This window comes from Erinaceus europaeus, chromosome 7 (assembly GCF_950295315.1).
Source record: "Erinaceus europaeus chromosome 7, mEriEur2.1, whole genome shotgun sequence".
Lineage (NCBI taxonomy): Eukaryota > Metazoa > Chordata > Mammalia > Eulipotyphla > Erinaceidae > Erinaceus > Erinaceus europaeus.
This window is the reverse complement of record NC_080168.1, coordinates 13,104,337-13,127,358: the sequence shown is the minus strand read 5'-3', so window position 1 is coordinate 13,127,358 and position 23,022 is coordinate 13,104,337. Positions and strand designations below refer to the sequence as shown.

General features: G+C 53.0%; 2 protein-coding genes across 2 annotated transcripts; both read right to left on the bottom strand.

Moving 5' to 3' along the window:
• Positions 1-1,334: 1,334 nt before the first annotated feature.
• Positions 1,335-14,081, bottom strand: LOC103111094 (intestinal-type alkaline phosphatase 1-like). The gene is given in 10 exon segments (XM_060193393.1): positions 1,335-1,430; positions 5,250-5,266; positions 5,392-5,565; positions 5,725-5,748; positions 5,751-5,858; positions 5,980-6,052; positions 6,156-6,270; positions 6,341-6,521; positions 7,296-7,541; positions 14,045-14,081. Coding segments are annotated over 10 exon segments (1,071 nt in total).
• Positions 14,082-17,199: 3,118 nt separating this feature from the next.
• On the bottom strand, positions 17,200-20,903 carry LOC103111087 (intestinal-type alkaline phosphatase-like). Its single transcript, XM_007520315.1, has 12 exons — positions 20,730-20,903; positions 19,859-19,964; positions 19,667-19,783; positions 19,471-19,586; positions 19,214-19,388; positions 18,967-19,139; positions 18,742-18,876; positions 18,584-18,656; positions 18,280-18,414; positions 17,868-18,059; positions 17,572-17,688; positions 17,200-17,492 (listed from the first exon to the last, which is right to left on the bottom strand). Exons 1-12 carry the CDS (start codon positions 20,901-20,903, stop codon positions 17,200-17,202), a joined length of 1,806 nt encoding a protein of 601 aa, XP_007520377.1.
• Between the last annotated feature and the right edge of the window lie 2,119 nt (positions 20,904-23,022).

Genomic DNA, 23,022 nt, shown 5'->3' with positions numbered 1-23,022 from the left:
TTCGAGCCCCCAGCTCCCCACCTGCAGGGGAGTCGCTTCACAGGCGGTGAAGCAGGTCTTCAGGTGTCTATCTTTCTCTCCCCCTCTGTCTTCCCCTCCCCTCTCCATTTCTCTCTGTGCTATCTAACAATGACATCAATAACAACAATAATAACTACAACAATAAAAAGGGCAACAATAAGGAAAATAAATAAATAAATAATTTTAAAAAGTTTCTGGAAGGATGGAGGCCCGCTGCAATGGGGGGCTGGCACCCTAACTCCCCAAGTTAGAAGGATAAGGATCCCTGAGACCCCCACAGGGAAGGGTACAGGGTGTCAAGTGCCACCAGTCTTTATCTTAAGGTTTGTTTACTGAGCTGGTTGGTGTTGCACTGGGTTGAGCACATACATTTGTAAGTGCAAGGAACCAGGTTCAAGCCCCTCAGTCCTCACCTGCAGGAGGGCTAGACACTTCATGAGCAATGGAGCAGGTCTGCAGGTGTCTCTCTTTCTCCCTTGCTATCTCCCCTTCTATCTTAATTCTTCTCTGTTTTATCAAAATAAAATTCATATATATCTATATTTAAGATTTATTAATGAGAGAGAATTAACACATCTCTGGTATATCCAGAGCCAGGAACCAAATTCAGGACCTTGTGTTTCCAAGTTGGGTGTTCTAACCGCCAAGCTGCCTCCTAGGTTGTGATTTGCAAAAGCATTTAGTCTCTCCTTCATTTAATTATGAGAGAGGGAGAGAGAAGCAGAGCGTGACTTGGCTGTCATGTGATCCCAGGGGATCAACCTTGATCCCAGTGAGTCACGTCACATCCAGCATGTGCTCAGTGGGGAGCACAGAGGGTGTGGATTTGTGGGCCCGCAGGGAGGTCAAGTCCCCCAGTCTCCTCCAGAACCCCCCTTCCTGCAGGGGATATAGTGGACCAGGACAGCTTTCCCATGATAGGGAGCCTAGGCTGGGCTAAGTGGGGTGCTTGTGAAATTGGTAAGCAATCAGAGAAAGGGCTACCAGGGCCACCATGTTCCCTCTTCTGTGAGGATGGCTGCTTCCTCCCTGTGGGCACTGCGGAGGCGGTCAACTGACTCCCACACTGTGTGCCAAGCGCTGGCATCCCCACTGGCAAGGCCATACCCAGATGAGCTGCTGAGTGACCTCACATGCATACTTGGGAGGCAGAGCTGGGGGTGAGGGGGGTGGGGGTGCTCTGTCACTGTGTCACTGGAGTGGGCAGAGGCTGTCAGGGGCATTCTGGAAGGGACGAGGGGCTGCCACGCAGAAGCTGAGCAGGTAGGGGGCCTTGTTTCTGGGCCAGAGTAGGGGCACCATTACCCCCAAGGTCAGGAAGAAGTGACACCCAGCGGTGGGCCCCGTCTGAAGGTGCAAGGCTGTGCCACCGGCCCCTGGGAGGCAGCCCTCTGAACCCTGTGGAACTCCTGGGTGGAAAAAGGAGCTCAAAGGGCACCTAAGAGGCAGGAGGGTGTTTGTGGGGAGGGAGGGAGGGAGGGGGTCTCTGGCTGGGTGCAAGCCACTGGCGCTCTCTAGTCTGGGGTCTGCAGTCAGCACATGTCCCCTGTCCAGGTCACAGGGAGTTTGGCCACAGCCTCCCCAGTCATTCCTATTCTCCTCCCTGGAACTCAGGGGGCTGCTTCAAAAGGACCTCAGATTTTCTGCGCCTATGAATGTGTGTGTGTGTCAGGAACTAGGACTGATCACTTTGGGTGTCTAGCTACTGGGTGACACCTTCATGTCACCAGGCAGGGCCCACCACTCTCTACATGGCTCCTGGGGTGCTGGAGAGGATGCAGAGTATTCCCCCTTTGTAGTGGATTCTGACAGGGGCTAAGTTCAGGGGTTCTGGCTAAGTGGATTTATGGATTATCTGATCAAGTTGTTAAACCCACTAATCCTCCCAAGTTGTTAAACCCACTAATCCCTCCCAGGAAAGGATTCCTGGGAAGAAAGGGCAGAAGGTGCTAGTACTCAACACGGGTGAGTGTGTGTGTTCTGTCCTGATGGGGGAAGGCAGACCACATCTGACACGACTCAGAGACAAAGGAGTAAACAGAACTTGCTAGAAGCCCCTGCTGGCAGCAAGGTCTCTCCAGCGCCTTATCGCTCCACGCCGCCTCGCCCCCCCCCCCCCCCCCACATAGGCTTGGCCTTTTAAAACACCCGCAGTTTCTTTCCCCAGTGACGTTTAAAGCTATGTGCCATTCATCACAGTGCCTTTCGTAACTTCCCTAAGCAACTGTAAATATTTAGGTTTTTTTTTTTTTGCCTAATAGCATAAAACAAAAAAAAAATGCCTAGAACTAGGCAAACATTCATTCTTTCTGCTGCAGGGAGAAAGAGAGGGAGAGAGAGAGAGAGAGGGAGGGAGAGGGAGAGAGAGAGAGAAACTATGAACAGAAAATGATCTGTTGACACACCGAAAGGCATGTCACTGTCAGCAAATATGAGAAGTGGAGAAAACACGGCAGCAGACGGGGGCAGGAGGCTGGGGAGTTATCAGAGGAATTGCTCAGTGTAGGAGGCTTCTGCCCACTCAGCTTGACGTACTCACTGGGTGTGATGAAATACATAGCTCCTTTGTGTGCCTGAGTGAGAGAGAGAGAGAGAAAGAGAGAGGAAGAGAAACTATAAAGATAGCATCATAATTATGCACAAAGACTCATGCCTGAAGTTCCAAAGTCCCAGGTTCAATCCCCAGCACTCCAGAGCTGAGTTGGGCTCTGACTACAAAAAAAAATATATATATATGGCAAAGAAAAGATATATATATATATATATATATATATATTTTTTTTTTTTAAGCAGTAGACAGATGCCTTGTTTAATGAACACAGTGTCATTTGGGGAAGACAGTGGAACTGTGCCTATTGGAGGAAGGGGCAGTTATCTGCACAGTATTATTTTAAGGATTTGGGATAAAGAAAAAGTGCAACGGTGGCAGCAGTCATGAAACTCCATTTAAAAAATGTACTAAAAAAAAAAATGTACTGAGGGGGGTCGGGCAGTAGCACAGCGGGTTAAGCACGCATGGCGCAAAGCACAAAGACTGGCGTAAGGATCCCGGTTCCAGCCCCCAGCTCTCTACTTGCAGGGGCGTCGCTTCACAGGCGGTGAAGTAGGTCTGCAGGTGTCTGTCTTTCTCTTCCTCTCTCTGTCTTCCCCTCCTCTCCATTTCTCTTTGTCCTATCCAACAACGAATGACATCAACAATAACAATAATAACCACAATAAGGCTACAACAACAAGGTTAACAAAAGGGGGAAAAATGGCCTCCAGGAGCAGTGGATTCATAGTGTAGGCACTGAGCTCCAGCAATAACCCTGGAGGCAAAAAAAAAAAAAAAAAGAAAAAGAAAAAAAATGTATTGAGGAGACATAAAGACTTTCATGCTTGATGTGCTGAGGTCCCAGATTCAGTCCCTAGCACCACTATCAGCGAGAGCTAGGCAGCATTTTGGTGTCTCTCTTACTCTGAATATATTTCATTAAGATAAATACATAAATAAAATATTTAAAATATATGCTGATTATGAATGTGGCAAGATGGAAGTTAATTCATTTGGATAGTGCACTGCTTTGCAATGTGTGTGACCCAGGTTGAGCCCAGCCCCCAACATGTTAAAGCAAGTTTCAGTGCTATGGTCTCCTTTACTTGCACTTTCCCTCTGTTTCTATAATGAAGAAGGAAAAGGAGAAGAAGGGAGAAGGGAGAAGGGAGAAGGGAGAAGGAAGAAGGAAAAAAAAATTACCAAGGGAGAGAAGATACTCTGACACATGAGATGTTGGGGATTGAACTCAGGACCTCATGCTTCCAAGTCTAACACTCCAACAACCATGCTACTTTCAGGGCCACAAAACCACTCATTACCCAGTGTCGGGTAATTGTGAGGAGCCTCACAAAGCACCCTGCATTCCTGATACTATGGCTTATCTACATAATCATTGTTTTGCCTGAGATATCCCACCCATTCCATTATTCTGATCTATTTTCTTTCTACCTCGAGACCCTCCCTGCCTACAGGGTAATATTAATTCTACCCGTTAAAACCCTCGAAACAGTTGCTAAGGAAGTTCCTACCTTTCCAGTCCACTTTTGCCTTTCTCCACCCCCTTCCTAGCCATTTCCATTTCCAACTTGCCACTTCTGGGTCTACCATTTAAAAGCGTTGGCTCTCTGAGCAATAAAGACATGGCATTGCCACTCTGCCACGAGTGAGTCATCTCTCCCATGCCGCTGAGTGAGTAGCAGCCCAGGCTGGCTCCAGTCGAGTTCTCTCCAACCCAGAGAGAACACGCCCGGGAAGAGGCACCCCCATGCTAGCCCAGCAACCCAGTCTATAATCAAACCATAGCAGGAGTGGCCAGGGAGATGCACAGCCTAGGACTTCCAAACATAAGGTTTCAAGTTCAATCCCAGAATGGTGCTCTGGTTCATCTATTCTGCCTCTCATTCACTCGTAAACATTTTGAAGTCTTACAGAAAACTTTGGAGTACCATCACTGGTCACTTCCATCAGGAACATCATCATAAGCCCTCCTGTGGGCCTCTACAGGACCTTGCCCTCCATGGAGAACAGCCATGGTAGGGACTGTCCCACTCTCCGAAGGCAGGCTGGGTCAGCTTACTCTGCCACTCGAGGAAGACGGGTCCTGATATGAGTGCAGCCTAGCATGTTCCCAGCTGTGACCATGAACTGTGGGCTCAGCCGGACAAGGACTCAGAGGTTATACAGTCTAGACATATACAGAATAGACATATGCCTTCTTGAGTCAGGTTGATGGGGTAAAAAGTTGATTTTATTCATAGATTTATTTTTCAAGTTTGGGAGCTGCTCTCTGCCTTAATCCAACTTTCTAGACCTATTCTCAACTCTGACACCATCTTCCCAGACAATATTTTTATCCATCTCCATGTTAGCTATCAAACTCAAGCAAAAACTACCAAAGTACCCGACTCTCATCTGCTCTATTCTTACTTTTTGGTTCCTGCTCATTAATCCTTTTTTCCTGCTTTACATCTTACCAAGTTGCAGACACTATCATGATTCCATCCTGACTTCCCTGGGCGGATGACCTTATCAGTGTATTCTGGAGCCTCACCTCTCCAGGGCCCTGCCCCACTAGGGAAAGATAAAAACAGGCTGGGGATATGGATCCACCTGCCAGTGCCCATGTCCAGTGGAGAAGCAATTACAAAAACCAGAACTCCCACTTTCTGCACCCCAAAAGAATTTCCTTTACCTTCTCGGGGGACAGACCTGCAGAGTGAGGGACATGGGTGACAATGACCTCAGGTATCTTCCCAGGTCTCCCCTCCCCCCATGCCCCAGTCTCCACGGGAGGTCACAAGGTAGTGGTCGCCCTGAGGAGAGACCTCCCTCACACCACCAAAGATGGATGCCCATGGTGAAGACGTGGAAGTGGTTGGTGGTGACGAGGGTCAGCGTGTCCTTGTTGGTGAGCTGGCCCGTTTGCTCAATGGCTGAGTCAAATGTGACAGCTTCAGTCAGTGACAGGTGGGCTTTGCCATTGTGGTGGGCTTGGTTGATGCGGCCCCCTGAGGGAGGACATGGGGTGGGAGTCAGGGCCTGCCCTGGACACTGTCCTCTGCTCAATGAGCGGCCAGGCTGGCCATGTGCTCACATTCCCCCACTTCCTGCCCAGCATCCTACTTCCTGTTCTAGCCCCCAACTCTCTACCCAGCACCCCCACTCACCCTTCACAACGAGGTAGAAGCCCCAGGGTTCCTGCCGAGTAGGTGCAGGGCGGCCTCCACCATCTTCTGTAGGGATGGGTCCTGGGCCTGGTCTCTGTACATCTCATACTTCATTTCCCATGACTCAAAGAGGCCTGTAGACTCGGGAGGGGAGGGGACAGGAGAAGGGGGCAGATGGGACAGGCTGTGCATGTGCTTGGCCCAGTGAGACCCAGAAACCAGGGCCAAGGGGCTAAGCGTGGAGCGGGGGCTCACCCATCAGATGCATCACACTGGGGTCCTCCATGGCCTCCAGCAGCCCCTGGTGGTTCCACACATACTGGCTTCCCTAGGGTTCAGGTTGGGGGGGGGCGGTAGAGCCAGGCGGTAGAGTCCACAGTCACAGCTCCTGACACACCCTGGGTGTCCCCCAGCCTCAAGAAGCCCTTCACCTGTTGCTTGTCCAGCCACTCTTTCACCAGGTCACATCTGTCATTCCTGACCCCTGCCTTAGGGTCATCAGGGTACTCGAGGTCCGGGATCCCCCGGGGAACATGCACTTGCAGCCTCCATCCAGATTAAGGATGACAGCTGGGACCTGGCTCAGACACTCCCGGGCTGTGACTCTGCCATGCACGGCCCACCCCAGGGTACACGCACGTCGATGTCCATATTGGTGACCAGCTGGGAGGCGATGTCCAGGGCCTCCTGGGGCATGTCGGCGCCGGTGAACCAGTCTCGGTTCACAGTGTGTGTGTAGGCGCTTGCAGGAGGGGCTTTCTGCACGCAGGTGGTGGTCATCACCCCAATGGACTTCCCTAGGGGATGGGGACAGTCAGGGTGGGTCCCTGGAGGGCTAGACCCCAGCCCCTGCTGCCCTCACTCCCTGTTTTATCTGAGTTTAACTAATTACACCCGAGACAGAATTTCCCATGAGACACAGACAAGCCAGAGCAGCCTTGCAGAGACGCAGCAACAGCCATGGAACCAGGCCCCAGGTGTGCAATGCCTGTTCTCTACCTTCCAACCCAACCTTCCGTCTCTGCTTGTGCTTTTTTAAAATGATTTTAAAAATCTACTTTGGGTAGAGACAGAAAAATAGAAGGGAGAGTAAAAGAGATACACCTTCAGACCTGCTTCATTGCTTATGAAATTTCCCCCTGCAGGTGTGTGTGGGGGCTTGAACCCAGGTCCTTGTGCATGATAATATCTGTGCTTGACTGAGTGCACCACCACTCACTGTTTTTAGGCCAGGTGGGCGGTGTGTCAGGTCACGCACAGGAGAACCCTGGCTCAAGTCCCCGGTTGCCATCTGCAGGGAGGAAGCTTCACAAGTAGTGAAGGAGTACTGCAGTTATTTCTTTTTCTATCTCCTCATACCCCCTCCATTTCTTTCTGTCTCTATTAAATAATATGAAGATTTAGGTCTTTCTGTATCTCTCCTGTTAAAAATAAAAAGTTTGAAATGAGAAAGTGAGGAAGCCAGAGCATCACTCTCCTATGAGCAATGCCAGGGCTCAAACTCAGGGCCTCATGCAGTAGGAACTCAGGTCTCCAAGGCAATACATACTCCCTGCACTACTTCCCGGGACACACAGCTGCCTGCTTGGCCCGGAACATCACAGAGTTGACCTCGTTGCCCCACGTCAAGTTGTACTGGTCAAACACGGCCGCTGCGCTCAGGCTGATGGTCTTGTACCTGCCCTTAACCCCACACAAGTATGTGGTGGCCGTGTCCACGCTGTCAGGCACCTGTCTGTCCATGTGGATGGGCTGCAGCTTCTGGGCGGTGTCCAGGGCCTGGGAGACCGTTTTGCTTCAGAAGGCTGGGCTCTCCTCTGGGGCTCATGTCTCTCCATGGGCAGCTTCGCGGGCACCCCAAGGGTGTCTGGGGTGCCTGTGGACAGCTCCATTCCCTGCTGGGAGGCTGAGGCCCAGCTGCATTTGTGGCAGAGGCTGGGCCCACATGGCTGGGTGTCCAGGGGTCCTGAGGTCGTGTCTGAGAGGTGGGGCCTGGCGAGGAAGTAGTGGAAGCAATCTAGAGCTCAGTGAAGACAGTGCAGCCTGGTGAGGAGTTTACGTGGGGAGTGTTCTTGCCCGTGGCGCTGAAGGATCTGGAGCTGGCCCTAAAACCAGGAAACACCTTGTCCCTGCCCAGGCTTGAGTGCCAGCTGGTGGGTGGGGGGTGTGGCAGGTGTGGGGGCACGCCTCAGGCAGGTGCTACCCTAGGGGGTTCCAGCTGTGCCCCAGGGCAGGAAGGGGGTTTGAAGCTTGAGGGTCTCCCACCCTCTGCCTCCCAGGTTTCTATGCCAGCTGCCACTCTGTCCTTCATCTTTTTTTCTTTTCTTTCTTTCTTTCTTTCTTTCTTTCTTTCTTTCTTTCTTTCTTTTTTTTTTTTTTACCAGAGCACTGCTCAGCTCTGGCTTATGGCAGTGTGGGGGATTGAACCTGGGACTTGAGAACCTCAGGCATGAAAGTCTCTTTGCATAACCATTATGCTATACCCCCACCCTGTCCTTCATCTTTTTACTCTAATATCTCCTCCTCTTCCTCTTCTACTTTCTTTTATATTTATTTATTTATTGCTACCACGGTTATTGCTAGGGCTCAGTGACATCACTATGAATATGCTGTTCCTAATGTCCATTTTTTTCTCTTTTTTTTTGTCCTCTATTTTATTTGATAGGACAGAGAGAAATTGAGAGGGGAAAGGGAGATAGAGTTAGATACAGAGAGAGAGAGAGGCCAGGCGGTGGTGCACCTGGTTAAGTGAACACATTACAATGTGCAAGGACCCAAGTTCAAGGCCCTGGTCCCCACCTGCAGGGGGAAAGCTTCACAAATGGTGAAGTAGGGCTGCAGGAGTCTCTCTGTCTCTCTCCCTCTCTATTTCTCCTCCCTTCTCAATTTCTTTCTGTCTCTATCCAATAATGAATAAATAAATAATATTTAGTATTTATTTATTAAAAAATTTATTTATTCCCTTTTGTTGCCCTTGTTTTATTGTTGTAGTTTAATAACTACATTATTGTTGTCATCGTTGTTGGATAGGACAGAGAGAAATGGAGAGAGGAGGGGAAGACAGAGAGGGGGAGAGAAAGATAGACACCTGCAGACTTACTTCAGCACTTGTGAAGTGACTCCCCTGCAGGTGGGGAGCCGGGGGTGGAGGGGCGCTCAGACTGGGATTCTTACACTGGTGCTTGCACTTCGCATCACATGTGCTTAACCTGATGCACTACCGCCTGATTCCTGATAAAAAAATTTAAAAAAAAACGTAAAGAGACACCTGCAGACCTATTTCTGCACTTGTGAAGTGTCTCCCCTGTAGATGGGGAGCAGGGAAGTATTTCTTCTTAAGATGTATTTCTTCATTTATTTATTTATTTTTATTAGCGAGAGAGAGAGAAAAAGAGAGGAAGGAAGGGAAGGAAGGAGAGAGAGAGAGAGAGAGAGAGAGAGAGAGAGAGAGAGAGAGAGAGAGAGAGAGAGAGATGGAGACTAGAGCATCACTGTGGCATTTGTAGCACCAGGGACTGAAGTCTAAGCCTCAGGCTTCCAGGTCAAGCCCACTCTCCACTGAACCAGGACTCCTTCTGGGCCCCTTTTCATCTGGGACATCAGGGCAAAGCCTCCTTTTGCAGGCCACATCAGCTACTCACACTGAGGATTCAGCCAGCAGGACTGAAAGTGGGGTCTCCGGACCTCCTCATACCCCGCACTCAAGGCAGCCTGACTCAACAGGCAAAGAATGCCAGTAACTGGGTGCCCACTCATGGCTGTGTGGATGGTCAAAGTGAGGTTCACTAAACAGGGGGTACATTATCCCTTCCCAGGGACTTCCTGTCTCTTGGGACCCCTGGACCCAAGGCTCTGTCAGCAGCCAGCTCCAGAGAGAAACAATGCTGTGACTTCCCCTCCAGGAAGGAATGATGGAGCTGGCAGCAGGAGAGGCTGGGGCTGGACTCTGTGTCCTGTCCTGGCCACTGGGCTGACAGATTTTCATGAGAGAGGAGAGAGCTCTGCCCTTAGAACATGCCGGGAGTCCTCCTGCCACTCTGCTCTGAGCCTGCTCCCAGCCCCGGGCAGCAGCCCAGCAGGCCAGCCTCAGCCAGGCTCAGGTCTGGGTGCAGGGGGAGGCATGGAGAGGGGGCAGCCCTGGGCAGGGCTGCTTTCCTGTGTGCTGAGGCCTGGAATGAGGGCAGGGGCACTGGGTGGCCTCTGCTCCCCTCAGCCCTGGACTTCCTGTGTCCAAAGGAGGCCTGGCTGCTGGGCCCAGGGGCATTTCTGTGCCCTCTTTGTCCCCAGGCCTGAGCCAGGACAGCCCACAGGGGCCGATGGCAGCCATGGGCTGGGCCCATGCCCTCTGCTTAGCTGACCTCTGCCCATAAATAGGGAGCTGGGGCCTGCTCTCTGCCACCTCACTCACCCACAGCTGCCACCTGATAAGGGGTGGCACTGGACCCCTGGCTGGGCAGGTGGGAATCCAAAGGCTTCCTCTCTGCCGGGGAGACAGTTCAGCAGGGGAGTGCAGGCCGTGCCTGCCCCAGGTTCAGGGTTGATTGTCCTCCCTGCTCAGTGTGTGAACCGACAAAAGGGCCTGGTTCTACTGCACGGAAGGAAGCTTCCATGCTGTGACCCCTTCACTTTCTCTCTGCCTCTCTGTCTCTATCTCAGCAACAGTAACAGCAGCAACAGAAGCAAACAAATGCACAGATAGATATATAAATACATAAAAGAATTAACAGGTGCAAGTGACTCCCACCTGCCTGCAGGTGCAGGAGGACCAGCTTCCCTCCTCCACAATAGACTTGGTGTCCCCACCCCCTCCTGCAGAGGACAGCACCCTCTCCCTGGGTTGCCACAAGGGGATCTCGGGGACCTCCCTTGCCCTTGAAATTTCTGTCTCTATCCAATAAAATAAATTAATAATAAAAACATTAAATTAAAAATAAGATAAATCCAAAAAGAGAGAGGGAGGGTGAATCCGGAGCACCACTCTGATTCACGTGGCACTGGTCTTGAACCGTGGTTCTCAGACATGAGAGTCCCACAGGCCACCGGTTGAGCTCTCTGGTCTGTCTTTCCCTATTTACTTTTCGCCTGCTATGGGCAGGCCCACCATGAGTCATCTGGGTTTTTTTGCAGTTTGTCCTTCCCAGTCAGGCTTCAGCCCCACGAATTCCTGGAAACCTGTGACAGGAGCCTCAGGCACCGTGCGGTGGAGGAAGTGTGACGGCCTCTGTACTTTGCCCCCATCCCCTGCCACAAGCTTTCAGTCTGGTCTTTTCAATCTCACATCTGTAAGCTCTTGTCAGCTGTGCATGGAGGGTCTGTGTCTTCTGACCACACGGGGGTTACATGTGAACTCCCCCAGTGTCGAGGCAGAGCTCAGCCTGCATCCAGCACCCCCACAGTGGCACATCTGCTCCCCACAGCACCTGCTGTCCCCAAGCCCACTGCTTCTCAATGGCTCTCCTCTTCACGGTTGCACCAGCAGACTCAGACATGCTCAGGGGCTTGACTGACCCCGCCTAGCATGGGGACAAGGTGGCAGCTCAGTGGGTAGCACACAGGACTAGCATGCACCAGGTCCCAGCGGGGCACACTGGCCTCTCTGTCTCAATAAATATTTGGTTTGAAAAAAAAATGTATTGCAACCCAGAGTGGTAGAACTGGAGAAGCTTTGTGCTCAAAACATGAGGTTCCGAGTTTGACCCCCAATACTGTGTGCCAGAGTGATGCTCTGGTTCTCTTTCCCTTTTATTTTCTTTCTTTTTTTTTTTTTGTCCTAAAAATGTCTTCTTCCCTCCTTTTATTTTATTTTACTTATTATTGGGTAGACACAGAGAGAAATTGAGAGGGAAGGTGGAGAAAGAAAAGCAGAGAGCCAGAGAGACACCTGCAGCTCTGCTTCACCACGTGTGAAGCGTTTCCCCTGCAGATGGGGACCGGAGGCTTGAACCCGGGTCCTTGTGCACTGTAGTGTGTGTGTTTAACCGGGAGGCCACTGCCTGGCCCCCTTTCTTCCCACCGGGCCTTTCTGCTAGAGTTTTATTCACGGTGGGCTCTGTTTCTTTCTTTTCTTCCCTCTTTTCTTCTTTTTGACATAGAGCTGGGAGGTGAGAAAGTAAGCACAACACTGTAGCTTCCTTCAAGATGGCGGGAGCTGTGCTCAGATCTGGGTCACATGTGTGACCAGACAGCATACTTTCCAAATGAGCTTGATTTCTGTTATTTCTCTAGGCAACCAGAGGCAGAGAGTAAGAGAGCGGTAAGACACCACAGCACTATTCTGCCACTTGTAGGCCTAGGCATGGAGGCTCAGGCTTGGCCTTTGTACCTAGTAAAGGGTGCTCTCTACCAGATGGGCTAACTCCCAGGCCCCTTTTTTTCTTTAAGATTTATTTTACTGGGGGCCAGGCAGTGGTGCACCCTGTTGAGTGCACATGTTGTGAGCAAAGGACCCAGGTTCAAGCCCCCAGTCCCCACCTGCAGGGGAACAGCAGGGCTGCAGGTGTCTATCTCTCTCCCTCTCTATCTCCCTCTTCCCTCTCAATCCAAAAATAAATCAATTAAATATTAAAAGATATTTATTTGATTTTGATTCTCTTGTGCAGGAGAGAAGCCAGAGCACCACTCTGGTACATGTGGTGTTGCGGGCTGAACCAGGAGCCTCAGGCATGCAAGGCCTATGCTCTACCAGCTGAGCTGTGTCCCAGATAAATAAGGAAACTCCATAAAAGAAAAAAGGCATCTGATGAAGGCTTTGCAGAGTGACTGTGCCACGGGGGTCTCCCTGGTGGGCAGGGGGCCTTGTGACCTACTCAGGAAAGAGTCCTGGGGTGGGGGTGGGGGCAGAGGGACAGCAGCAAGGAGAGTGCTGAGAGGATAGAGAGTTGAGGCAAAAAGAGCTCAGGCACAAACCTGGTTAGACAAGGAGAAGATGTTCAAGACACTTTAAAGCCTGTGAAGAGAGCGACTGAAGAGAAGTTTAGGAAATCAGGTTCCCACAGAGAGGGAGGGGCAGTCTCAAGGTGCTTCTCCTGGCACTGGCTCCCCTCCCCCTTCTCAGAGCATGACTGGACCACCCAGCTGAGCAGGGCTTCACGGCTGTTCCGGTCTCTGCCGGGTGGGGTTGCCAGGCTCCCTGGGTGCTCTGCCAAGGTCATCTGATGGTCTAGGGGGCCAGGGCTTAGCATGGCCAATGGCAGGGGACCGCTAGACTGTGGGCTTTGGGCTGAGCTGTCCTCTGGGCAACTGCTACTGTTTATCCTTGCTTATTGATTTATTTATTGTCAGATTACTTCTAAGGTCTGGCTTATTATGGTGCTGGAGATTGAACCTTTGACCTTTACTGCCTTAAGGCATGACAGACTTTTCATAAACCATTCCTCTTCTATTTTATTTTTGATTAATTGATTACTATTAGTTTTTGTTGTTGTCACTAGGATTTAATCACTCTGTGCTGAGTTTTTTCAGTTGGAAAAAGACAGACAGACAGAGGGAAAGGCCCAGCTTCCTGAACCCAGAGTCTTGCATAGCAGGGAGCTATCTTGCCAGCCCTATTGAGTCTTCTTCTCCACTTTCTTAAGTTAATATTTATTTATGTTCCCTGAGAACTGCTCAGCTCTAGTTTATGGCAGTGCTAGGAATTGAACCTGGGATCTCAGAGCCTCAGATATGAAAGTCATTTGCAAAACCATTGTGCTCTCTCCCCAGATAAAAGTAAATCTGAGTACACAGGCCCCTGAGAGCTGAGAAAGGCAAATTATGCACATGACTTTGGTCCAGAGATTTAGTGGCCCCTTCCTGAGGGTGGGGACAAGGGACAGGAATGCCGGTGGCCATGGCAGCCCTTGGTGATCTGACAATAAATTAAATAATAAGCAATAAACAATATAAACAATAACAATAACAGTTGGTGGGAGAACATGTTCCCTGGAGGAGGGGCACAGATGGGGTCCACTGTGGTCCCCTAGGATGGGCGCAGCTGGGGGGAAGGTTGTGCTCTTTCTAAAACCCCTAACAGGCTGGCTCAAAGCCCACCACACTGCTAAGTTACCTCCTGAGTTTTCCTTAGTGATGCCTGGATAGAAGCTTGGGGCCGCAACCCACAATGACCCTGGGTCCATGCTCCCAGAGGGATAGAGAATGGGAAAGCTATCGGGGGAGAGGGTGGGATATGGAGATTGGGTGGTGGGAATTGTGTGTAGTTGTACCCCTCCTACCCTATGGTTTGTTAATTAATCCTTTCTTAAATAAAATTAAAGAAAAAAAGAAGACGCTTGGGACCTGCAGGGCCCTGTGCTCTCCCAGCTAAGCTTGTCCCTGGCCTGACTTCCTGTGTCCAGCCCATATGTGAGGAGGACAGTCATGTTGCTGGACAGCAGATCTCCAGAACCTTCTCCCCTTTCAAAGGACGCTGGGTCATCTGCAGATAAGCCACCATCCCTTCTTCTAGTCCTGGGCCTCGTCTCCTGGGGCTTTGGGGCTTCAGAGGGTAGAGTCAGCTGTGTCACACAGGTGGCAGCCTGCTGGGTGGCAGAGCTGGGAAATGTGGACCTGAGGCTCCCGGCTCTGTCTCTAGCCCCAGGAAGGCCAGAGTGCCTGCTCCCTTCCCCCTGCCCCCACTCTTGCTTTCTCTCCTTTGAAATAAAGAATGATGTTAAGTGGAATCATGCAGCAGAGGTCTCTCTGTGACTAGCATGTGTCAAGGAGCCTCAGGTCCACCAGGTCCCCTTGTGGCAACCCAGGGAGAGGGTGCTGTCCTCTGCAGGAGGGGGTGGGGACACCAAGTCTATTGTGGAGGAGGGAAGCTGGTCCTCCTGCACCTGCAGGCAGGTGGGAGTCACTTGCACCTGTTAATTCTTTTATGTATTTATATATCTATCTGTGCATTTGTTTGCTTCTGTTGCTGCTGTTACTGTTGCTGAGATAGAGACAGAGAGGCAGAGAGAAAGTGAAGGGGTCACAGCATGGAAGCTTCCTTCCGTGCAGTAGAACCAGGCCCTTTTGTCGGTTCACACACTGAGCAGGGAGGACAATCAACCCTGAACCTGGGGCAGGCACGGCCTGCACTCCCCTGCTGAACTGTCTCCCCGGCAGAGAGGAAGCCTTTGGATTCCCACCTGCCCAGCCAGGGGTCCAGTGCCACCCCTTATCAGGTGGCAGCTGTGGGTGAGTGAGGTGGCAGAGAGCAGGCCCCAGCTCCCTATTTATGGGCAGAGGTCAGCTAAGCAGAGGGCATGGGCCCAGCCCATGGCTGCCATCGGCCCCTGTGGGCTGTCCTGGCTCAGGCCTGGGGACAAAGAGGGCACAGAAATGCCCCTGGGCCCAGCAGCCAGGCCTCCTTTGGACACAGGAAGTCCAGGGCTGAGGGGAGCAGAGGCCACCCAGTGCCCCTGCCCTCATTCCAGGCCTCAGCACACAGGAAAGCAGCCCTGCCCAGGGCTGCCCCCTCTCCATGCCTCCCCCTGCACCCAGACCTGAGCCTGGCTGAGGCTGGCCTGCTGGGCTGCTGCCCGGGGCTGGGAGCAGGCTCAGAGCAGAGTGGCAGGAGGACTCCCGGCATGTTCTAAGGGCAGAGCTCTCTCCTCTCTCATGAAAATCTGTCAGCCCAGTGGCCAGGACAGGACACAGCATGGGAACACTGGGCTCTCAGGCTTGGGCTCCCGAGTTCTCTCCCTCACTGCATGTGCTGGAGCGATGCCCTGCTGTTCCTTTCCTCTCTCTCTCTCATGAATAAATATTTTGGAAAAAAAAATGAAGTAGATAGGCCGATAGACAGTGGACTGATACCAGTGCCTGAGGCCCACTTTGCTCCCCTGAAGGCGTGGCTTGGTAAAGAGCTCACTGGGCTGGTGCGCTGCTTTGCCAGAGAAGCCACCCCCTGATTGGAGCCTGCCCCCCAACCCCCCTCCCATTGGACAAAGCTTTGGTCCCCGGGTCTCTCTCTCTCTCTCTGTGTCTGTCTCAAGAAGAGCACTCTGGAGCTGTGAAGACTCAGTGACCTATAAAATAAACATTACAGATGAGACTGTGCCCTTTAGGACAGATGGCTAGAGCATCCCAAAGGGGCGTGGTCACATCTGTGTGAATTATATAAATGACACACATTTAGCAAACCAGGTGCCTGAGGGAGGGAGGGAGGCCAGAAGGGAAGGGCTGATAGAAAATGGATGTGTGGTTAATCTGGGAGGTGGTGCAGTGGATAAGCAAGTAGGCTCTCAAGGATGAGGGTCTGAGTTCAATCCCTGGCAGCACATGTACCAGAGTTAATGTCTGGTTCTTTCTCTCCTCCTGTTTTTCTCATGAATAAATAAAATGTTAAAAAAAGGGGGGGGTGATGTGTGGGTTGGAGACTCTATCTCACAGTTTGATTACTTTCTTACCTACTTACTTACTCTGTGGCTTTCTGCTCTGTGTGACTCTTTCAGACTGAGGAAGAGAGAGACCCCAGCAATGAAGTTTCCCTCATGAAGTGAGGTGGGGCCAGGCTGAAACCTGGCTCACACACATGACAAAGCAGCCTGCTAACCAATGAACTATTTGTCCTCCAATGGACTATTAATCCAGCCCTTGATACCTTCTTTTAAAAAATAGATTTATTTGTATGAGAGGGAAAGAGAGAGAGAACCCAAAGCCTCACTCACCCAGGCACTGAGCCTGTTACTTATTTTACTTGTTACCTGTGACAGAGTTTTACATGACACACACATAATCATCCTCTTTTATTTATTTATATTTATTTACGACACCACTGCCCAGCTCTGGCATATGGTAGTGTTGGGGACTAAACCAGGGAGCTGAGAGCCTCAGACAGGAGAGCCCTTTCACAGAGCCATTATGCTGTCTCCCTGCCCTCTCTATTGAATTATCAGTTGGCTCTCCCAGAATTGCTCCTAATGTGTGACCCTCTCTCCTGAGGTGTCCATCGTGAGCTCTCCAGGCCCCTGGGCCTGTGACCTGTCATTTTGCTGGGTGGCTTTCCATCCACACATGTGGTTTAGGCTGATGTCCCTGCTCCTCCCAGACCCTGAGAGGAAGCCCCTCACAGCTGCCTGCTGTGACCCCTCCCCACCCAGCAGGAGTGAGTAAGCCACAAGTTCTGAGTCTGCCAGCATTTGTCTTGATTGACATTTTATTGTTAGATTTTGATCCCCTAGGAGACTGGGAGTGAACGTGGGCTTAAAGGACAGGCTCAGGGCTGGGCAGGCAGTCAGGATATCAAAATCTGCTCCTGTTGGGGGTGGGGCAGGCAGGGGCTCCCTAAGTTCCAGGTCACCGACATTGGGGGCAAGAGCCCTGCAGCCCAGTGGACGGAGCTGGCAGGGGAGTCTGAGTCTGCCCTCCAGTGCCTCCTGCTGTTGGTCCCAGGATGAGCCTGGCTCTGTCACCAGGAGGTGACAGTCAGTGAAGTAGATGAGGTGTGCACGGTGGGGGCTGGAGATAGCCATGGGGTGGGGGTCAGGGCCCTGAATTGGGGGTGGCTGGTCAGACCAAGGATGATGCCAGCAGTAGCAGCAGCAAGGACCCCACCAGCAGTGTCAGGGATGGGGGGCCGGCGAGGGGCCCCCTGGTGGCAGAGTCTGTGGGGTCCCTGAGGTTGCAGTGGGTGTAGGGCTCCAGGCAGGCGGCAAAGGCCATGACATGTGCCACGTAGTTCTGCTCCTGCACACCGTGCACTAGGTGGGCCTGTGGGCCCCGAGCAAACACGGCCACGTCCTCCCCACCGTGGGTCTCACTCCCCAGGGGCACAGCCGCCTGCTGCTGGTACTCAGGGTCACCTGGCCAGAAGAGGGGGATCAGGGCAGGCTGACAGATGACACCCCCCACCCTGAGTCCCCCACAAGGCTTGTGACTCACTGCTTATGGTCTCATTGACGTCGGGTCTGGAGGTCTCCGAGAGCAGGTAGCCGGGCCCATTGCCATAGAGGATGGAGGTGTAGGCCTTGCCGTCCAGAGCTTTGGATGGGGCAAGCCCTGCAGAGAGGTGGATGCCGTGGTGGCCCTCACTTGGTCTGGGGCCTATCCTCCCAGTCCCCACCTCAGTCCCCTCAGGAGGTCCACAGAACAGGAGCCGCTGGGAGCCCTCATGACAAGTGGGGAAACAGAGGCTCAGGGGAGTGGTTGCCCTGAGGAGAGACTCCCCTCACACCCACCGAAGATAGATGCCCCACGGTACGTGTAGCCACCAAACGTGAAGACGTGGGAGTGGTCAGCGGTGACGAGGGTCAGTGTGTCCTTCTCACTGGTGAGCTGGCCCGCTCGCTCAATGGCCGAGTCAAACATGACAGCCTCGGTCAGTGACAGGTGGGCTTTGCCACTGTGGTGGGCTTGGTCGATGCGGCCCCCTGAAGGAGGACATGAGGTGGGAGACAAGACCTGCCCTGAACACTGTTCTCTGCTCAGTGAGGAGCCAGGCTGGCTACCTACTCACCTTTCCCCACTCCCTGCCCAGCACCCCACTCAGTATCCAGCATCCTGCCCAAGTACCTCCCTGCCCAACACCCCCACTCCCTGCCCTGCACACCTACTCCCTGTCCCAGCCCCCCATTCAGCACCCCTGCTCACCCTCCACAAAGAGGTAGAAGCCCCGGGGGTTCCGGCTGAGCAAGCGCAGGGCAGCCTCCACCATCTCCCGCAGGGACGGGTCCGTGATATTATCTCGGTAGGTATCATATTTAGTGTCCCCTGGGTCAAAGAGGCCTGGGGGTGGGGCGGAGCTGACAGTCAGGCTGGGCCACTGAGAGCTGGCTCTGACATGGAGTGCCTGCTGGGGGTACTGGAGGGGGTGGGGCGGAGCTGACAGTCAGGCTGGGCCACTGAGAGCTTGGCTCTGACATGGAGTGCCTGCTGGGGGGTGCTGGAGGCTCACCCATGATGTGGGTCACATCGGGGTCCTGGGAGGCCTCCAGCAGCGCCGTTCGGTTCCACACATACTGACTCCGCTGGGAGTTTGAGGGGGCAGAGATGGGCCTCAGCCCAGGGCTGTGCTGTCACCAGTGTGTCCCGGCCTCCCAGGAGCCCCCTCACCTTGTACTTGGCCAGCCACTCTACCACCAGATTCCGTCCGTCATTCCTGGTTCCACTGTTGCGGGGGTCGTTCGGGTACTCGGGATCTGGGGTCCCCTTGGGGAACATGTATTTGCGCCCTCCACCCAGGATCACCTGTGGAGTCGGGGTGGGGGTAAGGGACCCAGCCCGTGCCTGGTCACACCCCAGCCCTCAGTTCCTGTCCCCACCCTGGGGCACACGCACATCGATGTCCATGTTGGTGACCAGCTGAGCGGCGATGTCCTTGCAGCCGGCATGCAGGGCCTCCTGGGGCATGTCAGCATCTCCGTACCAGTCGCGGTTCACGGTGTGTGCATAGGTGCCGGCGGGCGAGGCGTGCTGCACACGGGTGGTAGTCACCACACCCACGGACTTCCCTGGGGGACAAAGGTGGTCAGGGTGGGTTCCTGGGGAGAGCACCCCTGGCCACCCACTGGCTCCAGCCACCCACCTGCCTGCTTGGCCCGGAACATCACGGAGTTGACCTCGTTGCCCCACGTTGAGTTGCACTGGTTAAACACGGCCGCTGCGCTCAGGCCGATGGTCTTGTACCTGCCCTTGACCCCACACAGGTAGGCAGTGGCTGTGCCTGCACTGTCAGGCACCTGTCTGTCCACGTTGTACGTCTGTGGACAGAGATGCCCTCAGTCCCCACACCAGGCCACTGGAACCCCAGCCCCAGAGGAGCGTCCGTCACCAGAACCTCACCTTGGACAGAGCCAGGTATGGGAACTTGTCCATGGCCAGCACGTACTCAGGCCCCAGTTGGTTGCTCAACTGTCCCTTAAGGATCCGGGCAGCTGTCACTGTGGTCACCCCCATCCCTTAGGACAGAACTCCATCAGGCCTGGGTCCCCAGGGTCGCAGGGACAGGGGCCGGGGGATGGGTGCCGTGGTCACTCACCATCCCCCAGGAAGAGGATCAGGTTCTTGGCGGCCGTATGGATGGGCTGCAGCTTCTGGGCGGCGTCCAGGGCCTGAGTGGCTTTTTTGTTCCAGAAGGCCGGGCTCTCCTCCTCCGGGGGCCACATTTCACTAGGACCAGCCCTGGGGGCGCCCCCTGTGTGCTGGGGGTCCCTGTGGTACGACTCATCATCTGGGAGGAGGCCCAGGGCCAGTGAGTTCAGTCCCAGCAGCCCCAGCAACAAGCAGTACAGCAGACCCTCCATGGCTGGGGTTTTGGGGTGCAGCAAGGCTGGACCCTTGTGGGGGGGACAGGGACTCAGACCCTGCTGAGGTCAAAATTGGGCACTGCTGGACACCGGGTAGCCAGTAGCCAGCCAGCAGCTGGGCGAGGGCGAGGAAGGACTTTATCCTGGGCTATAAAGGGCGGTGGTGCCCGTCCCTCCCTGCACCCCTTGGCCCCCTAGACCCGCCCCTGCCCTGTCACTTGATGGGCCACCACTGGGCGTGACAAGCAGGCTTCCTGGCAGGTGACAGAGGGGAGCAGTGTCACCCCACACAGCTGGTCTTAGAGTAGAGTGGGAACTAAGAGGCAATTCTTTTGGGTGAGTAGTGTCATGTCTGGGGGTGCGGTTCACCCCAACTCTGCTCCCCAATTCTTGTGGGAGAGCTGCCTTCTTTCCCCTCATCTGTGCTGTGTTTCCCAAAGGTCAGCCTGCACCTGGCTCTTTGTGGGTGCTGACGGAGGCAGGATACAATGCCAGGGCTCCCAGAGGCCCCCTGGTCTGGACACATGGGAGCTGGCACATGGGCCTGGCCTGGGTGTTGGAACAGACATCCACACCTGACCACAGACCTCTCATGCCTTGGAAAAGCACAGGGGGTTCTGGGGGGCTCAGGGTGGAGGGCTTGTGAGTGCCCACTTCCTCAGGGTGTTCTGGACCAGCTGTGTCAATGTGGGGTGAGGGAATGCAGGGTCAGGGTGTAGCCCAGGTTCCTGCACTTTGGGCTGACCTCTGCTCTTGTGGACAGCTGGAGCAGAGGGCTGAGTCTCCTGTCCCTACTGGCCCTCCACACCCACAGACTAACCCTGATAACAGCTGCAGGCTCCAGGCGTCCCGATCTGGGTTCAAAGGCAGTGCTCGGACCCAGAATGTACAAGGCTGATACTCCTGGAGGTCCAGCCCAAAGGATCGAAAGCAGAGTCCCTGGTAGGTCTTTGCACCCTCCACGATCATGGCAGCATTATTCAATACAGCTCAAATGTGCAAGAAATACAGGTGTTAGCCAACAAGAAGTGTAGCTTCACGATGGTGTGCACTGAGCTGGGTAGATGGAAGCGGTCTTAGTGGGGCTGGGCAGTGGCACACTTGGCAGAGATGTCTCTCATGCTACCATGTATGAAGACCAGGGTTCAAGCCCCCTGTCCCCACCTGCAGGAGGAAACTTCAGATTAGTGAAGCAGCACGGCAGGTGTGTCTCTCTCTCTCTCAGTCTCTGTCTCCTCTTTCCATCTTGATTTCCCTCTCTATCCTGAAAATACATAAAATATTACAAAACCAAAAACAAAGAAGAAAGCAGCTTTAGGTTCACCACTGTGATTCCAGGGACAAGATGCTAAGTGAAATAAAGTGAGTTAGAAACGTTTGGGGTCCAGGTGGCAGCACACCTGGTTGAGCACACACACTACAGTGCACAAGGACCTGGGTCCACGAGTGCTGAAGCAGGGTGTAGGTGTCTCTCTGTCTCTCTCTCTCTCTATCTCCCCCTCCATTCTGTTTCACACACACACACACACACACACACACACACACACACACTCTCTCTCTCTCTCTCTCTCTCTCTCTCTCTCTACATTTTTAAAAAAGAAAAACTTCTGGAAACTTCTTTTGTTTGTTTTTGCCTCCAGGGTTATTGCTGGGGCTCGGTGCCTGCACCATGAATCCACTGCTCCCAGAGGCCATTTTTTCCCCTTTTGTTGCCCTTGTTGTGGTTATTATTGTTATTGTTGATGTCATTTGTTGTTGGATAGGACAGAGAGAAATGGAGAGAGGAGGGGAAGACAGAGAGGGGGAGAGAAAGACAGACACCTGCAGACCTGCTTCACCGATTATGAAGCGACTCCCCTCCATGTGGGGAGCCGGGGGCTCGAACCAGGATCCTTGTGCTTTGTGCCACGTGCGCTTAACCCACTGCGCTACTACCAGACCCTCCCGGAAACTTCTTAATTACATATTGTCCTCTGTACTGCAAGTTTAGTGATTCTTAAAGGTAAACACATCCTCCCAGCTCACTCATGCCAAGAGACCACAGTGGGCTTCTCTGTGTTCTGCCTCTGAAGCTGACCCCCCCACATGGTCCCTAACCAGGGCCTGCTCTGTCCCCCCTCCCCACCCTCAGGGAGGGTGGCTGGTCACCCTCTATGTCTTCCAGGAGAGGTGACCTGGAGGCATCCTTCTGGAACTTTCTTAACTGCCCCCCACCCACACTGAGCTCTGAGAATTCTCCACTGAAGGTTGGAGGCTAGCTCCCAGGCAAGTGCCTAATCAGTGAATTAACTCTGTGCCTTCAAGTTTCATTCTCCCAAGATCAAATTCCAGCCCCATGAGTCCCCAGGAATCTCTTCCTGGGAATTTCAGACATAACTAAGAACACACAATTTTAAGAGATGAAGATGCCTTCTTGTACAGTTTGCCCAACGAGTCCCAATTGTACCTTCCACAGATGGTCCAGAAATGGGTCTGCCAGACCCAGTGTGGGTCAGATGTCCTCACCTCGTGGCACTCCTGTGCAGTGTGGGCTGCCGTGTCATTTTCTTTACAGGGGAGGATTGTTGACGCATTGAGTGTTCAGCCTGCCACCTTCCTCCCACACTGGCCCTCTGTCCCTAGCCCCCTTCCCATTCTTCCAAATGTTTAAGTCACAAAATGTTGTCACACTGCCTTGGTAGATTGGCTTTTCTTGCTTTAATTAAAATAATTTCTTATTCAGGATTATCACTGAGGTTCAGTGCCTGCATAATGAATTCACCGCTCTTGGTAGCCCCTTGCCTGCCTTTCTTTCTTTCTTTCTTTCTTTCCTTCCTTCCTTCCTTCCTTCCTTCCTTCCTTCCTTCCTTCCTCTCTTTATCTCTCTCTCTCTCTCTTTCTTTCATACGACAGAGAGATAGTGAAAGGGAAGGGGAGACAGACAGAGAGGAAGAGAGGGGCCTAAATGGTGGTGCACCTAGTTAAGTACACATATTACAGTGCTCAAGGATCCAGGTTCAAATCCCCAGTTCCCACCTGCAGAGGGGGAAAGTTTCATGAGTGGTGAAACAGGGCTGCAGGTGTCTGTATTTTTCCCTCTCTCTGTCTC